At 36.5% G+C, this 20,909-nt stretch overlaps 2 protein-coding genes across 3 annotated transcripts in view; one reads left to right on the top strand and one right to left on the bottom strand.

Annotated features, from left to right (window-relative positions):
• The window catches only part of LOC129248411 (out at first protein), a 118,977-nt gene that overhangs the window by 27,519 nt on the left and 70,549 nt on the right, over positions 1-20,909 (top strand). The window lies entirely within an intron of this gene.
• Positions 12,241-13,893, bottom strand: LOC129248815 (ATP-dependent DNA helicase pif1-like). Its single transcript, XM_054888429.1, has one exon. It carries the CDS (start codon positions 13,891-13,893, stop codon positions 12,241-12,243), a length of 1,653 nt encoding a protein of 550 aa, XP_054744404.1.

The raw sequence follows: 20,909 nt of genomic DNA, 5'->3' as shown, positions 1-20,909 counted from the left end.
GCTTATTTAGACTGAGGGACAGGTTGGAATAAACACGCTGGTAGAATTCCTGGATAGTGAGGTTGCTTTGCACTAACGAAGTCATTTGGTATCTATATCTCGCTTATCAGCGTAATAAAGGGTAAGGCACCTTGAAATGGCCTTCCAGTCTAACGGAGTGTTATAGGATTCGAGAGCAATGTTGGCGTTGCCCACAACTTTATTCCTTATAACGTTCAGGATGCCGTAGCATTTCGGCGTTCCATTAAGAGGTTCGTAGATCTGAAGGCTGCGATCTACACTTTTCTTCCAAGAATTATACTCTTCTGGATTACCGGAAAATTCGCGGAGGCATCTAACTACGTCTGGTATTTTGTCAAGCTCTGTGATATTATTTAAGTGACTTGCGTCAATAGTTACGTCCGTTATATTTGCAAAATTTGCATTGGGATTAAAGGCTGCCTGGACTAAATTCCGTCCTTCTTGTCTTATAATATTGTACACTAGTCCTGTCACTAAGTTAGTCAGTTGGTCCATGTTAAATGAATTAAAGTTGGAATTGGAAACACCTGGTTGTAGGGGTGCGTTAAGAACAGGGGGTCGGACAAGATTATTGGGGTTTGCCATTGTTAAAAATTTACTTAATTTTGGCTTTTAAAAATTAAACTGAAAATTTATTTAATTTTTGTTTTAAAAATTTGAATTGGAAATTTTAATTTCTTTATTTTAAATTTTTACAAAATTTGGTGTATTTTTTTCCTTTCTTAAGGTATTTGTTATCATCGGAGTGCGACGCAATGGGCGGTTTAGAAATGTGGGGCCTCCACGGTCCTCCGATGATATATTTTAGAAAAATAAAAAAGCACAAAGGCGTGTCAGTGTATAGTCATTAGTATTTTATTTGCAGTATATACATATAGCTTTAAAAGCGTTACAAATAGTATATATAGATATGTATATGGAAATACGTTGCTTACGTATTATATTAAGTAAAATTAATAATTGATAATAAATTACCTCTAAGTCGGCTGACACGTCCTGATGCTAGGAATTAGAAAATCGCAGTGAAAGTTAGAATTAAAATTGAGGTGAAAGTAACCTCGCCGAACAACGTTTAACACGGTAAACGTTTTAACTGTTCGGCGGGGAAATGCCAGGGTTAACGGCCTTCGCGTTGCAGCGACTGGAAACGGTGGTTAGCAACAGTCGGAACGGTAGGCGCAGTTACCATTAGCGTGGCTAAAAATTTATATTAAATATTAGGGTGTGGCCTAAACAGTATTTTTTATTATGTTTTCCTTTATACTTCTCTGGAGGGTCCCTTGGGTGGTGAATCGCAGAGTTTATTTTTTATTATAAGCTGGAGGGTCCCCCGTTAGGTGGTGAATCGCAGCTTAAAATTATATTGTATTTGTTTAATTCTCTGGTAAATGCTGCCTTGTTCCTAATGAACGTGGCTGCAAATTCATCGCGATTGTTGGCGTCAAGTTCATTAGGGTCTTCCTCTTCTAGTTGAGATTGCGTTGACTCGAATTGATCTTGAATACGATCTAGCTGCTCCAATCTCACTGATAGCTTTGCATGATCCATGGCGTGCAGTTCCTCTACACTAGGTTGATTTAAATTAAGTTGGCGTAGTAAGGCTACGCTTTTCCGTTTTAAGAACGACATTTCTTAAAAGTTAGTCCGCTTCTCTATTAAAAACTCCCAAAGTCTTTTGTTGATTCAAAAATGATTTGTACGCGGCAACTGTTTGCATGGCAAACATCGAAAAAAAATGCGACTATTCAACTCAGGTAACTGTTGAGTCGCGAGATTTTTGTACTGTGCTTATGTAAGATAATATTCACTGCCTTGATTTTTCAAAAGACTTTATTCAAGCAATACTACGTATTTCGACTGAACTTCTCACAAGTGCTCGTGTCCAAACTCGTGCAATGAATGCTCTAATTTTTGCACAATCAGCAGCGCTTTGGTTTTTCCCATACCCGATTGTCCATCTTTTTTATGCCGATCACTCCCGTTGCATTTTTGTGTGTAGCAACAATTCATTTCCCTCGATACTTGTTTGGTCGCTTTGCATTGCAGTTAGGCTGTACTTATTAATACCATTGTTTTTCCTAGCATAAGGTGACAATTCCGTTGGAGTAAACAATGCCTTTGCACACGGTGCCAATATCATTATCATAATTATGTGCATTTTATATCCCAGCATCATCTTGGTTTACAATGCAACCCAGTAGTGGCGTACTGGAGGGGAAAATGAACTTGTGGATCATTGTCGTTGTTAACTTGTACAAGCAGTACGGTGCTTATGTGCAATATACAGCAAATTCACATCGGCAAATAGCGGTGCCTATGTGATCACGTCGGGGTCACCAAAAATGTTGTCGTCGCGCAAGAATTTTTGCGCTCGATCGAGTAGCAAAAAATAGCAAAAACAAAGACAAACAAGAAATGATACGCAGATGTGCAGGTGTTCACAGAATGAAATCCAAAATCAAAGTATATTTTGTTTTACAGCTTTGATATAAAGTTAAGTAAAATGTAACATAGGGTTGCGGTGTGCAAAGCTAAAAATGTAGTAGGTGATGGCACTTAATTATGCTATGGCGCTCTGAACAGTATTATTGGCTGTACAAGCCCGATATTATATTTGTGAGTACTATTAGTTGATGAGAGAAGAAAAAAAAATCTCGTTAAATAAGCGTTTTTTTCCTTTCTTTTCCTTTTAGATATTTAACCAATATTTTTGGTTGCACGATTTCCGATGATTCTATATTTCTAAATAAGTTTTTACTTTTACTTTTTATTACACAAAATTTTAATTTCAAATGTGCAGTTAATGTTATCCTTGTTTAAAATTTAATGTTACAATTTGTTCACCATTTTGGTGAGCTTAATAACCTTCTTGGTTTAAATTTTCCTTTATTAGTTTGTTCAAATACATTTTTTACACTTTTTCACAATTTGTTAAATATTTTCTTAATTTATATACTTAAAATAACTTACTTAAGTCCTCCTGGTGTTGCGGTATAATTTCCCTTTTGCTGCAGCTGCTCGTGGTACCACCAAACACTCTTTGAAGAGGAGTGCGTTTCTGGCCTACAGGAATTTAACGCTGCTGTCTTCTGGACCGGCTCTTTTGTTCACGTTCCTTGGGGGTATTCTTACTTCGCATGCGTGGTATGGAATTCCTTTTGGGATTATTCCACTTCTTTTGCACGCAAACCAATGTCCTTGTTGCAACCTATTCTACTTTATATGCGTGATGTGAATTTCCTTTTGTGAGTGTCCGCGCGTTTATTTTTTTCCACTCACTACCGATACGCGAACTTTAACCAGTCCCTGCTCGGGCGCCAGTTAATGTTTTACATTTCGATTTTAATTTTTAAAAAGGACAATCGGACTATTGTCCGATTCATTTGTCTTTATTCGTTTACGCTCAACTTAAGATTAATTACATAATGTTTCTTACTTCTACATTACACCTATTTCGACCATCAATATGCTGACTGTTGTTGACTCATTATTGTTGCTGATCGATATATTTACTAATTTGATGTAAATGTTCATGGAATGCTGATGCAACGTCAGCGGTTATAACGAATTCACCGGATGTATTATCGGTGCCACTAACTCATGGGGTTATTGTCCAATTCGAGGTTTTGTAAGGTGTGGTGTTAACTTAACTTTTTAAGAAAAGAAAAGCACACGTGGATGGATTTACAACGAATTACTTAAACTTTATTTCCAGGTTTTGACAAGTACATGAAAGGTTGCCAGATTTGATAACTACATCATTAGTTTTAATACAAATATTTAGTACTGGATGATGTTAGAATTTACATTTTGATATACATTGTCAACAACTAGCTTATACCTGTAGGTTTCACCCCACATTTCTATCAAAAAGTATGCAATGTCAATAAAACAACTTTAACTTTTTTAAGTCAGTTTAGGTATTATTTAAAACGATCGGAGATACGACATTTTTTGTTATATTATTTTGAGTATAAATAAAAATGTTTTTCGGTGCGCCAACTCTGGAGCAGGCTACATATAATTGGCCATGGGTAAAACATGAGTTGGTTAGATTGACTCCTGCTACAGCTAATGATTGTCCCTGAGCTTTATTTATGGACATTGCGAAAGCCAGTCTAATAGGAAATTGGAGGCGTTTAAAGTTGAAAGGTATATCCGTCGGTATCATTGGATTTCTTGGTATGAAAACTTTGTGGTTTTCAAAATTTCCTGATAAAACCATAGCTTCTATAACATTCGGTAAAAGTTTCGTGATGATTAGCCTTGTGCCATTGCATAAACGTGGAGGATCCAAATTACGCAGCATAATTATCATGGCCCCCTTTTTAAGCATCAGTCGATGAGGAGGAATTCCTGATGGGTCCAATTAGTTAAGAAACTCAACGGGATAATGAACAGCCTTGGATTCTTCGACGACTGTGTCAATGGAATGATAGTTTGAGACAGTTCCTGGTAGTATTTCTTGAATTTTGGAATTAATGACATTTACATCGTCATTCTTAGGTGCCAAAATGGCCCTTTCTCGAAGCCATCTATAGTTTGTGTGATTGGCTGAAATATTTGGAAATACCCTTTCTATCAAAGCATCGACTGATAACATAAGTTGACAAAAATCTGGACGAAAAGAAATTAAATTTGGTAGTAAAGAAACTGTTATTTTTCCATTGCATATTGTGAGTAGTTGTTCAGAAAAAATGCTAATGACACAACATTGTCAGCATGTGCAAAGTATAAATAATCCGGACTATTCGGCGGAATGTAGGATGCACACACATAAACTGTTCCAGATGAGCCATAAACACGTACACAAAGCTGATCGACGAGTGTGTCAGAATTGGTAAGTGTAACCAATGATGCCCGAAATTTTCTCCGAACAGCAATGAGAACACCACCACCTCTGGAACATCCAGATTTGACAGGGTCACGGTCTTTACGGAAAACGTCGTACAAATTGAGGTCAAAAATTTCACAGTCAAAGAAGTTTTCATTCAGCCAAGATTCAACGAATACAAAAATATCAAAGTCTAAGATAGAACTTTTCATATACACCGAGGAACATTTAGTTCGAAGTCCAGATATATTTTGAAAATACAATTTTAATAATTTACTACTAGCGATGGAGTTAGCTGTAGAAGTTACGGAATTAGAGATGGAGTGACGTCTTTTTCAAAAAAAGTAAATGGCCTAATTTTTACGTTCGTAGGTCATATATCCGCATTTAAAAGCTTATCATAGGAAAATTCAGATACGCCTAGCTTAAAATTGATTTTCTTGAAATCCTTTACGAGGGTATCCTTTTTTATAAGCATATAAAGCAGGAAAGAAATTCGCGGTCAATTTCTGCATGTTTCGCAACATAGTCCACAATATCGGCAGCTGTCACAGTGTTTGAGAAGGACGATACGTGCAGCCACTTCATGTTAGGAACTACACTTAATTCACTATTTTGGTTTGAACCGATAACTAAAGGTTGTTTAACCTTTTTTCTATTAGCTCTCGTTACGGTTTTCCATTCACGTGTACGATTTGATGTAGGTGCCAGAGAAGTCGGCATTGCCGACGCTTTTTCGCAAATTGATGTTGAGGAATACGAATTAGTCTCACCATGCAGAGCAGCAACAATAGATGCGTTTGCAGGCGACGTAGCAGCAGTCACTGGTAGTAGTGGCTCCTGTCTCTTCGATTTGCTTTTCGCATTTTTTGTGTTCCTTGCATGACACTCACATGCAAGAACACAAGCACTAAGGTCCTTCACCTCAGCGGTTAGCTGTGCAAGAGCAGAGGAGACATCAACCGTTTGATGTTTTCGTAGCTCCTTTACTTCTGCACACAATTCACTTATTTGCGAAATCAGCAACTGCTTATCCTCTTTGAGAGAGCTAATTGCAGCCATCGCACGAGCATTTTCTGATTTCAGAGCAGCAATCTCTCTGATAATTGTTTTCAGACTGATATCTGATTTGTTTACGTCATCAGCTGATGTTGATTTCGGCAGTTGTTGATGTGGTGATAACTGTGCACTTAGATTAGCTGGATTCACAGGTACATTATCAGCAGAGGCAATTTCGTCATCCAGGTTGATGGGAGTTGATGGTGCTCGAAAGGATTGACGTCGAACAGCGGCACACTTATCACAGATAAATTGATTATCCATTTTAAGTAACAATTCCAAGTCAACAGGTTGTAGGTTGACACAATTTAAATGAAAAAAATTTTTGCACTTGGCGCACTGCACTTTCTCTTGTGTACGCTCAACCTTGTTGGCACAGAGACACGGCATTCTTAATTCGGTATAATGAAAAAATGTATTGTAATTAAATAGAGTCACTATCTCATAAATGAAAATTACACAATTTTTAATTTATGGTGGTTTCGGTTCATAATTAAAACTTCGATAGCGGAGCAATCAAAAACACGACCGTTCACGTTTGCATGCACTTTGTTTAAGCAGGCATTCACTTCATCTGCGGCGGTTCCTTTCGGAATAACTGGAAGAATTTGTCGAAAATCCACTGCCAGTAAGAGTAAGGCACCACCCATGGGTTGACCATTACCTCTCAAGTCTCTCAGAGATCGGTCTAAAGCTTCCAGCGACTTTTTATGGGTCATTGTGCACTTATCCCACACGATTAGCTTACATGTCTTTAGAACCCTACCTTGACCTGAGTTTTTGCTTATATTGCACATCGGTGTGTCAGATATTTGCATAGACGGTGGTAACTTAAAAGCTGAGTGAGCTGTTCGTCCGCCACACAAAAGGGTAGCCGCTATTCCTGAAGAAGCAACTGCCACAGCGATTTCTTTCTTTTCTCTTACATCAGCGGTTCCTCCAGGCGCATCCAAAAAAATCAATCCTCCCTTATTTTCAATAATCATTCCTTGAATAGTTTCGTATGCGACTTTTTGATCCGTAACCAATAGAGATTTGCTTTTGCTTATAAAAGTAAGGTTATCTTTGTGATTTTCCTATAGTGCTTTTGGATCTGATGGCGAGCAGGTTGTCAATATTATTGCCAATAAGCTGCGAAGCTGAGAAGGAAGGCATCACAGTCCAGCTTCAGATAATGTAATTTCCCAGTGATTATCGTTTCCCAGTAGACCTAAATGTTGGCAAGCTTGTCGATACGTGGAACATAATACCCCATCCACAGTTCGCAGAACTTGAAAGGACACCGGTCCTTTAACTTTGTGTAGTAATAGCCTTAGGTAGAAGCACTCAGCGTTACTTGGATGGATTGTATAAACACGTCCTAGAGAGTCTCCTTGGCGAGCTTCTGTACCGGACACAATTGCGCCTTATTTTCTCTTTATGAATTCTTTTTTGGAGGAATTCCAGGTATAAAGCTTAGGAACTTCCACATACAGCAATGTTCTGGCAAAACTGTCATGCTGCACAACTTGAAAAAGCAGTCAATGTAGTGTCGGGTGGATTTAAAGCTCGTACTGTCATAATTGTTATATTGTGGAAGATAAGGTCGGACCTTATTCTGATTCTTAAACTGTTCAAAGTTTGTTGGATTTTTTTGTGGCCAGGTTGGGATGTTTGTTTGTCGTAACTGGTGTAAGTAAGCTGCTTGAGGGTAAAATTGTTTGGGCAACATGTGATTATTTGAATTATTTCCACGGGGTGGGATTAAAGGCTTTTCATCCGCAATATTATTATGAGTGTAGGCCGAAAATTGTGCTCTAAATCGTTGGTTCTCAAGCTTAAGGCATAACTGAAGTGCCTGTGGAAGATCTACCGGTTCACGAATACCTAATAGGCGAGATAAGTCTCCTTTAAGCCCCCTGATGAATGTGTCTAGAGCCTTATTTCTGTATGTCCTAGTTAATATTTGCATGGCTTCCGCTCCTATTTCCATGCAGAAAATTTTATTAGTTATTAATGAAAGGTGCATGTAAACCGCTTGATAGCAAACTTGGATTTGTTTTACTGCCTATCACCATTGTTGTTAACTGATACTCTAAAGTGTTAATATCTCTTTTGTCTGCATAGTGCAGGGTTAGGCATTTCACAATACAATCCCATTTCAGAGGTATATTATATGATTCTAAAATGTTGTCTGCTCCTAAAATTATTTTATTTCTTACAACACTTAAAATTCCATAGTACCTAGGGGTGCTTCATTGGGTCATAAAGAGCAAGGATACGCTCAACACTTTTCCGCCAGGAGCTATATTCAATAGGGTTTCCAGAAAAGTCCCTGAGGCAACATACTGCATCTGGCACCTTCTCTAAATCGCTAACGTTAATTGAATTTATTTCGTCTATAGTTTGGTCAATTTCCGACAAATCGTTATTTGGATTAATTATTGATTCCACTGTACTTCTACATTCACTGGCGACAATTCTCCTGACAATGGTTGAAATTAATGCCTCTAATTCCGGCGTTGCATTAAATCTAGTTATGCTAGGATTATCGGATTGCGGAATAGCATTACTAGGGCCGAGCTGATTATGATTAAGGACCGGTGGTCTTATAATATTAGGATTCATTTTCACTCAACTTAAAAGTATTAAAATTTACACGATACCGCCAATTATTTACTTATAAGTTTTCTTATTAAGCTTTCTTATTTCAATTTAAATTTTATTAATCTTCCATTAAAACTTATTTTTAATTTTAACTTTCACTTCTGAGATTAACTTTTATTTTGTTTAATAAATTCTTTATTTTTAATTTTAACTGTAAATTTTAGTTCATCAATTTTCTTGCTTTTTATAAAACTTTAAAAAATTCTTTCACAATTTTCATTTGCTTGTGATCCTTATGTTAAACTTAATTTACAATGAAATCACCAGTCTCCACTGAGCCATTTGGTTGTATCCTGTTTGTCCGTTCATATTCGGTCTACTAAGGTCCTCCTGGATTTCTTCGTGAAGGTTCCTGCGAACTGATACTACAGGTTGTTGGTGTGCGCGTGGATTCGTACTGCTTAAGTACGAGTACGCGTTGGTACGTACTATTAAGGACGGTTTTAATATGCGCGTTGGCACGTACTAGTAAAACACGTAAATTGAAATATACGATTTTAATATTCGCGTTGGGCGCCAGTTATCCAGATACAAACACAAACTTATTACAATTTTCAATCTTTAACAAAAGTAAATTTGTTTACAATTAAATTCATGAATTTGTCACGTGGATGGGCCGCGTGACTGCAGTAAGATGTAGTAGAGCGATGTCAGCAAGTTCCAGCAGGTATCTTTCTCACGGTTCGATGTCTGTTTGCTCGTGAGCGTTGTTGTTGTTTACGATTCCAGCGGAAGCGGTGTTTGGTTACTTTTATTGCGCGTGTGAATAACAAAGCGGGCACTAGATTTGTGTGAAGTTAACTTGTATAAGGTAACGATCTCCTTTTTTGAAAAATATTTCAACAAGTATGCATCATTAGTTTGGATTTTTACTTGCAATAAATATAAAAGGTTGCTTCTGATAAGCACAGCACTCTATGTATTAGGTTGGGGAGTAAGTTCGTAGGTCTTTTCAGTCGAGTGCGGCTTTGATGACTTGTGCAACATGGTGCTTGTCGTGAAGTTGTATGGTTTGACCATGTCGATCATGTCTCTTCAGTCGAATAGCCTTAGCTCGTGAGGCACTCAGGCTCCCAATTTTTAGGCAAATTCCATTAAATTAAGGGGATTAATAATCGTTTTATGATTGCAGTTCATTTTTTCCGCCAATTCACGACTGGTTTGGCGACGGTCTCCTTCAAAAGTGATTTGAGACGTTCTTCATTGAATTTAGAAGGCCCTATGCTGCGGGACGTGTTATCGACCTCAAAGTCGCCATTTTTGAATTTTGCAAACCATTTCCGTGATGTACACTCGCCTATGACACCTTCTCCACACACGTCGCAAATATCCCAAGTTGCTTCGGCAGCTTTTTGACCTCGATGAAAGTTCAATTCCGATTTCATGCCATAATAGTTACTGTTGCAGGTAAAAGCAACAATGGCTCAAATGTACGAGGCTTTCGAAATTACAATAAACGACTCTTTAACCGAGTTCACTGATTTTTATTTGTTATGGCAAAATGAAATATATAAGTTAAAGTTTTATTTATTAAACTTTATTTTTAAAAACCCGGGGGACTTGCGTCCGCTTTCGTCTTTATTATTTTGAATCGAACTTACGATTAATTCCAATTACTTCTTTAACTTAAAATTATAGTATACCTCTTGTTATTGATCGTTGTTATGGAAGTGCGGAATATTGAATGTAGTATGTTGAAAAATATGAGACAGAATAAAATGCTGAATTAATCAAAAAATGATTTATGGATGGCGCAAAAACTCGCAGACGAAATTGCTTCGCACTGTTGCATTTGTCCAACATTAGTAATGCTTAATTAGCATTTTGGAAGTTTTTATTAATTTGTCAATTGGTTTATTATTAATGCAGTTATTTATAATAAATCTTATGAATTTTACCTTTAGTTCATTGACTTAGCTATTTACGTTTAATCTTGGTAGTTTGGTTGGTTGTTGTGTTGTTGTTAGTGTTATGGGAGTTCCCATAACTCATCCCCCCTTAGAGTAAAGTAAAGGCCACAAGAAAAACGTAGAGGCTGGAACGTTTAGTGGTAGATCAGTCATAAATGGGAATTTAGTTCTTTTCCTTGCGATGTAAACAAGGGCGGCGGTAAATATGATGCTCAATGAACAGGTTGTTAGAATAATAATATTGTTTTTTTTTTATGTTGTTTCGTGACTTTCTATTTGATAGCTTCTAAGTTTGTCGAGGCTTAGTTTGTTTGTTATGTGGTTTTTGCGCTTACTTCGGAATAGCTTATGAGTGGTAGAAAAAATTCGTCTCTGTAAAACCTGGGGTGGTCTTTGTAGATTTCGCCGTTGACATTGATTAAAGAGTTGTTGCAGTAGAGGAGAGCTGCCCCCTTAACTCCGTAAGTGTCGTTGTTGCAGCTAGTTGTTATGGTAGTCTTGTTTGTTTTGATGAAGAGAATATAGTTTGGTTCAGGTTGCATGGTTAGGTTTATATTGACAACATCTTCTAGGGCGCACAGAGCATCTTTTTTGTTTATTATTTGTGCAATGCAGGTGGAGTTAATTGAAAATTAGTACATGGTAATTTTTTGCAATAGTAGCTGTTCTCGACTCTAGGACAAGGTTTGTTAAAAAATTCGATGTGGCTTTTATTGTATGTTAAGTATGGTTATATTATTCTCTTTTTAGTGTTATTTAAAGGGAGTGGAAGTATATGATAAAGTTTTCTTTTGATACATTTGGTATCTGTAAATTAAATATAATATTTGAATTATAATAATATGCTTGTAGTCCAAGCAGTTCGCATATTTGCTCTTTAGAGCTAGTTCTTATTGACTGATTTTCCATATAATTATTATATACATATTTGGTATAGCTCTGTAGTGCTTGGTATGAACTTCGATATCACATTTAGTTTTGCTGATTCCGCAATGCTTTCTAGGTGATTGCTTAAAATGTCTGTATTACAATTAATTTGGCTGATATACTGACAGTTTTAGAGTATTATTATGTGTTGTTATTGTAATTAGTGATTATCCTTGCGGGTCCTAATCGGAATCTAACTACCTTATGCTGTTTGTTTATTTCTGTTATGTCTATCGTTTGAGGAAATGCTAGTGGTATCCAAATCAAGAGTATGGCTCTAAACATTGTTGTTCCTGGTAGTAAAGAGTTGAAACTCTCCGATTTCTTATTTAGATTCCTCCGATATTCCCTCCAAGTTTTTTTTTGCACTTTTTTCCTGTGATATTCCTTCGCAGTCCTTCAGGAAGCACTTTTAATGGAATTTGAAATCGTCCACCAGGCCTAAGCCGACTACGCTAGTTATAATTTGAACTCCAAAAGATGGAAAAAATAAAAACAAAGTACTTCTTTCTTTCACCACTGAATTATATTACAATTGATTCTTTATTGTTAAAAATGTTTAAATGAAACTTATAAATTAACTAGCTGACCCGGCAAACGTTGTTTTGCCATGTATGTTATTTCTAGGAATCATTTTTATAGTTAAATAAAAATAATTATCTACTATAAGTGTGCGGGGAAGTGCATTATAAAGAATAAAAGTACGTTTTATTTAGGTTAATAAATAAATCTTTATTAGAGTAACGAATATATTTGAAACAACAGTCTTTGATAGCCATCCAAACATCAAAAATAAATATTTATATTTTCACTATCAATTATGGCAGTTGAAAAAAAAAAAAATTAATCTCTTAGCGCAATAGAGTGTACAATATTTTTGGTTAGTCCGTCTTTAGCCAACACAAACAAACTGGATGGTTTTCCCACGCGAGAACATCCCACATATAGTTGTCCGTGGGAGAAGCACGGTGTTTCCAAATCTAAGCCACATACAGACAATGTTTGTCCTTGTGACTTATTGATTGTCATAGCGAATGCCAATCTAATTGGGAATTGAGTGCGTTTGAATTCAATTGGCACATCTGTAGGAATCATAGGGATTCGTGGCAGCAACACATTTTCGCCTTGAAACTTGCCATTCAAGATGGTGGCTTCAATAACGTTTTTCATTAATTTTTTAATGACTAATCGTGTGCCATTACATAGCCGTGGTGGGTTTAAGTTTCGAAGTACAATAATCGGAGATCCAACCTTCAATTGTAAATGATGTGGTGGCATGCCTGGCAAATCCAATGAATTTAAGAACTCAATTGGATAATTCACAGTCTCGTTGGTATCGCAAACTGCATCGATAGATTTATATGACACCAAGTCCCCAGGCAACAGCTGTTGTATCTTTAAATTTAACTCATTGACGTCCACATTTTTAGCTGCCAAGATCGCTCTTTCTGCCAGCCACTTATGATTTGTATATTGTGTGTGTACGTCGGGAAATATGTTATCGATGAGACTATTTTGCGAGTCGATGATTGTGCAGAAGTCAGTCTGTAATTTTATGCATCCAGTATTTTCATGTACAGCAACTTTCCCATCGCCAATATCTAACAGTTGTTTAGAGAAAGTTTCGGCGGATGGATCCTGAAGCATTTGAACGCGCATGTTCACCGTCAGTTGTATTTTTTCAACATTACGCCATAGTCGCGATGATTTTAAGCACGCGTTGATTTCATCAGCGTAGGTTGAACGCGGAATAACGGGAAGTGTTTGTCTGAAATCACCTGAAAGGAGTAACAAAGTGCCGCCAAATAGTTTATCGTTGTTTTTTATATCCTTTAATGTCCTATCCAATGCCTCAAGCGAATGTTTGTGTGCCATAGTGCATTCATCCCAGATAATAATTTTACATTGTTTCAGCACTGTGGCCATAGACGATTGTTTTTTTATGTTGCACACTGCATCTGGATTATTTTGAATGTTTAACGGCAGCTTAAATGCTGAATGAGCTGTTCTGCCTCCATCTAGTAAAGTTGCTGCAATGCCAGAAGATGCAACGGCCAATGCGATGCCATTTTTTGATCGTATCTCGGCAAGAAGTAGCGAAATAAGAAATGTTTTGCCAGTCCCACCTGGTGCATCTAAAAAAAAGAATCCTCCTTGTCCTGCCGAAACTGCCAGCATGACGCGGTCGTAGATAATTTTTTGTTCATCATTAAGTAGTGGAACATTGCGGCTAACAATGCTTGCCATTTGTACAGTATCGTACTGTAGTTCACGATTCATATCTGTGTTGAGTAAATCAGATGCACTTCGATTCGGTGAGCCCATACCGAAATGACTGATTGGTAAATTCGCAATAGCAATGCAAAGATCCTCGATAGCAATCAATGCTTCATTGTACATGGCTTCACTGAATGATATTGTTAGATCGTTGCACCTTGTACGATGTCGATACAATATATCATCAGTCATTGAATCTTTGTGATTATCCCACAACATTTGTGCTCGGGCTGGGAAACATGTAGTCAGTACTATAGCAAATAGTAGACGAATTTGTGTTCCTGTGCAGTTTAATGCTGCTTCAGTAAGCATGCTGTCCCAATGATTGTCGTCTTCTAGCAAGCCTAGAGCAAGGCACGCATCTTTATAAAAATTTATGAGGTTCGTTTGACATTGGCAGCAATGAGCCCACTTTGTGATAAACTTGGCCTTTGATTTTGAACGTGGAATTAAATTGTTGACCGTTTGCAGCAGTATTGTTAACTATTTCTGTTGCTCCAAATGATGTCATTTGGAAACATAAATTGAATGTGCGAATTGACTTCAGGAACAGGCTAGAATCTGGATTTGTACCGGTAAGTAAACCGTGCAATGGTTCAGGTGGTGTTTCAATTTCGGTTAGTTGTATTTTTCCTGATGAGCAACACATCCCAACTGGCTCATTTTTAAATTTAAGTGCATGGCAATGCGGGCATTCTTTTTCCAAAGTACCAATAATCACTTTAGAATGATTATAATATTCAACATCCGGCTCGTACTGGAACGCTAGTCGAAGAAATAAATTTGACGTAAATGCTCGATGAACTTGTTGGCGTTGTTGGTCAATTCCTCTACGTCCATCGACTATGAATCTGCGAGTTTCTCTTCGTTCTAGTTGTCTTTGTTGATTTCGTTCATCTCGTGCCTCTTGTGATCGTAATTCACGTAACTGCGACATTCTCCTACGCGCATCAGCATTGACTTCTTGAATTTGTTCGCTTGATCTTCGTAGTCTTTCATCTAGTCGGGCTCTAGAATTGATCGTTCGACGACTCAAATTGGCCCCTTTGCGTTTTTTTGGCATTGCTGACTGTACGTACACGTTTTCGTTTTGATTTAAAACAATGCCCAAAAAATGCTAAGTACAATATATACAGGTACGGTAATGGCCGTTGTTGGCGGGAGCTTACAACACGTGTTTATTTATATGAGATCACTTAATTAACTGAGAGTTAAAACTGTCTCTGTCAGATTAATAAATAGTAAATAAATTATTGCACTGGAAATTAATGATAATTTTACGATGACAGTGAAATTAATATGAGAATTGCAAAGGAAAATTCAAATAATAGGTATAACAGTAACTGCTACGATTGATACACATATAAAACTAAAAAAACATGGCTGAAAAATGTATAGTGAGTAAGACAGGAGACCGGCTTCGTCCTCATCCCTACTACGTAATGTTTGCTGGATAAGTGGTGACACCTGGCGGGAATAACTGATCGATTGATAGTTGATGAGTAGTCGAACGGTGAGGGCGGAAGATCAAATTGAATTTAAAAAAAAATCATAATTAAAGGAACTTGAAATTATAATATCTGGATAGGAATTAACATATAAAAAATAGGGGTTGATCGTAGAGGGGTGAAAAATTAAGAGTAATATGAGATTTTTATTGTAAGTCATCAAAAAATAAAAAAAAAATTTTGCCAAAAAATTAAAGTTTATAATTAACAAATAAAATATAAGGGTTGATTGTAGAGGGGTGAAAATTTAGGGTTATATGTATTTTTGTATGCTGTGTCATAAAAAAATAAAAACAAAAAATTTTGCTAAAAAAATAGAAAATAAAATTTAGGGGTGGACTACCCTTAACATTTAGGGGGATGAAAAATAGATGTTGGCCGATTCTCCACCCTGGCCGACAATCACGCTAAGGATCACAAAAATCGGTCGAGCCGTTTCGGAGGAGTTCAAGTTCGAACACCGTGACACGAGAATTTTATATATAAATATCCTTTAATGTCCTATCCAATGCCTCAAGCGAATGTTTGTGTGCCATAGTGCATTCATCCCAGATAATAATTTTACATTGTTTCAGCACTGTGGCCATAGACGATTGTTTTTTTATGTTGCACACTGCATCTGGATTATTTTGAATGTTTAACGGCAGCTTAAATGCTGAATGAGCTGTTCTGCCTCCATCTAGTAAAGTTGCTGCAATGCCAGAAGATGCAACGGCCAATGCGATGCCATTTTTTGATCGTATCTCGGCAAGAAGTAGCGAAATAAGAAATGTTTTGCCAGTCCCACCTGGTGCATCTAAAAAAAAGAATCCTCCTTGTCCTGCCGAAACTGCCAGCATGACGCGGTCGTAGATAATTTTTTGTTCATCATTAAGTAGTGGAACATTGCGGCTAACAATGCTTGCCATTTGTACAGTATCGTACTGTAGTTCACGATTCATATCTGTGTTGAGTAAATCAGATGCACTTCGATTCGGTGAGCCCATACCGAAATGACTGATTGGTAAATTCGCAATAGCAATGCAAAGATCCTCGATAGCAATCAATGCTTCATTGTACATGGCTTCACTGAATGATATTGTTAGATCGTTGCACCTTGTACGATGTCGATACAATATATCATCAGTCATTGAATCTTTGTGATTATCCCACAACATTTGTGCTCGGGCTGGGAAACATGTAGTCAGTACTATAGCAAATAGTAGACGAATTTGTGTTCCTGTGCAGTTTAATGCTGCTTCAGTAAGCATGCTGTCCCAATGATTGTCGTCTTCTAGCAAGCCTAGAGCAAGGCACGCATCTTTATAAAAATTTATGAGGTTCGTTTGACATTGGCAGCAATGAGCCCACTTTGTGATAAACTTGGCCTTTGATTTTGAACGTGGAATTAAATTGTTGACCGTTTGCAGCAGTATTGTTAACTATTTCTGTTGCTCCAAATGATGTCATTTGGAAACATAAATTGAATGTGCGAATTGACTTCAGGAACAGGCTAGAATCTGGATTTGTACCGGTAAGTAAACCGTGCAATGGTTCAGGTGGTGTTTCAATTTCGGTTAGTTGTATTTTTCCTGATGAGCAACACATCCCAACTGGCTCATTTTTAAATTTAAGTGCATGGCAATGCGGGCATTCTTTTTCCAAAGTACCAATAATCACTTTAGAATGATTATAATATTCAACATCCGGCTCGTACTGGAACGCTAGTCGAAGAAATAAATTTGACGTAAATGCTCGATGAACTTGTTGGCGTTGTTGGTCAATTCCTCTACGTCCATCGACTATGAATCTGCGAGTTTCTCTTCGTTCTAGTTGTCTTTGTTGATTTCGTTCATCTCGTGCCTCTTGTGATCGTAATTCACGTAACTGCGACATTCTCCTACGCGCATCAGCATTGACTTCTTGAATTTGTTCGCTTGATCTTCGTAGTCTTTCATCTAGTCGGGCTCTAGAATTGATCGTTCGACGACTCAAATTGGCCCCTTTGCGTTTTTTTGGCATTGCTGACTGTACGTACACGTTTTCGTTTTGATTTAAAACAATGCCCAAAAAATGCTAAGTACAATATATACAGGTACGGTAATGGCCGTTGTTGGCGGGAGCTTACAACACGTGTTTATTTATATGAGATCACTTAATTAACTGAGAGTTAAAACTGTCTCTGTCAGATTAATAAATAGTAAATAAATTATTGCACTGGAAATTAATGATAATTTTACGATGACAGTGAAATTAATATGAGAATTGCAAAGGAAAATTCAAATAATAGGTATAACAGTAACTGCTACGATTGATACACATATAAAACTAAAAAAACATGGCTGAAAAATGTATAGTGAGTAAGACAGGAGACCGGCTTCGTCCTCATCCCTACTACGTAATGTTTGCTGGATAAGTGGTGACACCTGGCGGGAATAACTGATCGATTGATAGTTGATGAGTAGTCGAACGGTGAGGGCGGAAGATCAAATTGAATTTAAAAAAAAATCATAATTAAAGGAACTTGAAATTATAATATCTGGATAGGAATTAACATATAAAAAATAGGGGTTGATCGTAGAGGGGTGAAAAATTAAGAGTAATATGAGATTTTTATTGTAAGTCATCAAAAAATAAAAAAAAAATTTTGCCAAAAAATTAAAGTTTATAATTAACAAATAAAATATAAGGGTTGATTGTAGAGGGGTGAAAATTTAGGGTTATATGTATTTTTGTATGCTGTGTCATAAAAAAATAAAAACAAAAAATTTTGCTAAAAAAATAGAAAATAAAATTTAGGGGTGGACTACCCTTAACATTTAGGGGGATGAAAAATAGATGTTGGCCGATTCTCCACCCTGGCCGACAATCACGCTAAGGATCACAAAAATCGGTCGAGCCGTTTCGGAGGAGTTCAAGTTCGAACACCGTGACACGAGAATTTTATATATAAGATTACAAAATTGCTTATTCTGTATTTTAGTAATAAACCAATTTCTTAATAATTTTAGTTTCCCAATTGTCTAAATGTTAGTATTGCTTAATTAGCATTTTGCAAGTTTATTTTGTTTTTTATATTTTAATTCAATTTCTTAATAATTTTAGTTTCTTTATTTAATTGTTAGTAATGCTTAATTAGCATTTTGGAAGTTTTTTTTAATTCGTCAATTGGTTTATTATTAATGCAGTTTTTTTAATAATTCTTATGATTCTTATGATTTCTTATAATTCTTATGAACCTTTAGTTCATTGACTTAGCTATTTACGTTTAACCTTGGTGGATTGGTTGGTGGTTGTGTTGTTGTTAGTGTTATGGGGGTTTCCATAACTCGGGCAACCGTATGAGCGTCGCAACAAATGTGACTGGTGCGCTTGAACTTATATAAATTAATAAATTGTAGGATTATTTAAGGGATAAGGGATAAACTAAGCATATAATTTTGTTTAAGCAAGATAAGACTAACTAAAGCATGTATTTGATGACCATTGTAGTAACTCTCCGCGGATGGCGGCTCTAAGCACCGAAGTGTTTGCATCACTTCATCCAACTGGGCATTCAATTCTCTTTTATTTAGCTCATTTTGTTGTCTCAAAATCTCGATTACTTGTTCCCTAGTTACACTCATTTTGGTAAATTTTTTGAAACTAAAGACTGCTTACTAGATTTGTAGACCGTAAACCCGGAAGAAAAAATTCCAAAAAAAAAAAAATATTATTTTCTCCCTTAGTACCCTCGGAAAATATTTCTTTTCTTTAATTGCACTGGATCACACATTAAAACCCGAACAATTACTTACAGTATTATTATAGTGCAATATAGCATTGTAACAAGCTAAACGGTTCTTTGCCAGTTGTCCCTGTGTTGATGGATTTTAGGGTTTTCTGCCAGTTCTCTTTGTGTTAATGAATTGAAGGGTCCTTTTCTAGCTCTCCTTGCGTTGATGAATTAAAGGGTTCTTTGCCAGTTATTCTTGGTTGATTAATTGAAGGGTTCTTCGCCGGTTGGGGCCACTTTTCTATTTTCGACTGTTCTTTATTAATATCAAAATCTCAACTAAAACTATGTTTTTACAATCTACCCTAAATCCCTACTTGCGGTGTAGCTATTCAACAATAAGTTTGTATTGGTATAGATGCGCCGGCAGCTTTGTTTGTATGTTGGTACAAATGTATTCTCAGCTGCATTCCTCAAGCTGCCCAAAGTCACGTACGTTAATTGACGATCAGCTTGACCGCTGTGAGGTTTATTTACAAAATCTAAAAGCCAAGCAGGCGTGGGAGTAAGCTGTGCGATCTAATTACAAACAGCCAGTAACGTGGGAGTGATTCAAGGGAATCATCAAACCTCTGTTTTAGCATTGCAAGTGTGCAATGCGCTAACTTACATATATAAAATGTATAACTCTTCAGAGATCTTAAAATATTCTTATAATGTATTTTAATTATGACAGCATATAAACTACTTACACGATGAAAAAGATGTTTCAAATTCTATTATAAATAAATTCCAATTCGAATGAAAATAAATTCAAAACAGCAAAGTTATTGTATAACTTAGCCTCTCATCAGATTAAACTTTTTAAAAAATTATGTGCTCGTAGGTACATCTTTTCTTTATTGAGTCTAAAACGAACTAACTTTAATTTGACATTTTATTCTTAACCTAAGGCTGCGGCGTAATGTTGTCACATGCATCCTACATGTGCCATACCTGTTTCCCACGATTTCTGACTTTGGGTGCTATGACACCCAAAGTTAGCAGACATAGCGTCAGCAGAAATTGTCTCGCGCGAATTAATACTCTTCGCATTGAAAAATACAAAAAATATATTTTTTAGTTCTGTCCGTATATTGGATCAGAACGTTCTTTTATTTATTTTTTCTGCAACAACTTACTGCTAAAAATATATAGTGACAAAAGACGTTGTATGTTATGTTGGATTAGTTATTTATACTAATGATAAGCTACAAATAAAGTGAATCTATAGATAAGATGAAGTTACAAAGAAAGTGAACTTTGTACTAATGCTAAATTAAAGATAAAGTGAAGCTACAATAGTTGTGGTATGATGTCATGCTACAAAAGTATGTTGTACTTGTTGTTGAGCCAGAGATAGGGATGGTGTTATCATGTTTAAGGTTAGAGTATTAACTTCCCCCTCCTTTCGAAAGATTAACCTTCCTCGGTTAAACTATACTTATAGCATCCTTTCTGGTAAGGTGTCCCATGCCTTGTTGTTTAAGTATTAGTTCATATTGTAGCTGTGTTTTTTCTTGAAGTTTGATTTTCTTGAATTGTATATACATATAATAATGAGTTCGAACGAGCATGAATCTTTATTTCAAACTGAACAACTGATTCTCATTTCCTTAAGAGTAGAGCTTAAAAGTATTACAATTTTAACCGTGAGAAAGAATAAATGTGCATAATAAGCACATTTGCCAAACAAACTTCATGTTGTAATATTAGAAGTTTGTTTGTTCGCTAAACCGTTGTAGAATTTTGAAGAATACGCTGACGTCTGCGTCTAGCGTATTGTGGGAATAAAAATTAAAGCATGAAAATGAATACGTGAAATATAAAGATTACATGTATGTGACTATATGAAGACAGGTAATGCTCCAATTCCAATCGATTCACATCCGCGCAACTTTTAAATTTTAACAGTTCTATGCCGCTGTTAAAAGTAAGTCATGGGTCCCTGTCTCAAAGTCGATAATTCTTGTTCTATTAAATAAATCGGGCGT

Source organism: Anastrepha obliqua, chromosome 5, assembly GCF_027943255.1.
Source record: "Anastrepha obliqua isolate idAnaObli1 chromosome 5, idAnaObli1_1.0, whole genome shotgun sequence".
NCBI lineage: Eukaryota > Metazoa > Arthropoda > Insecta > Diptera > Tephritidae > Anastrepha > Anastrepha obliqua.
This window is presented reverse-complemented; position numbering and strand designations above follow the sequence as displayed.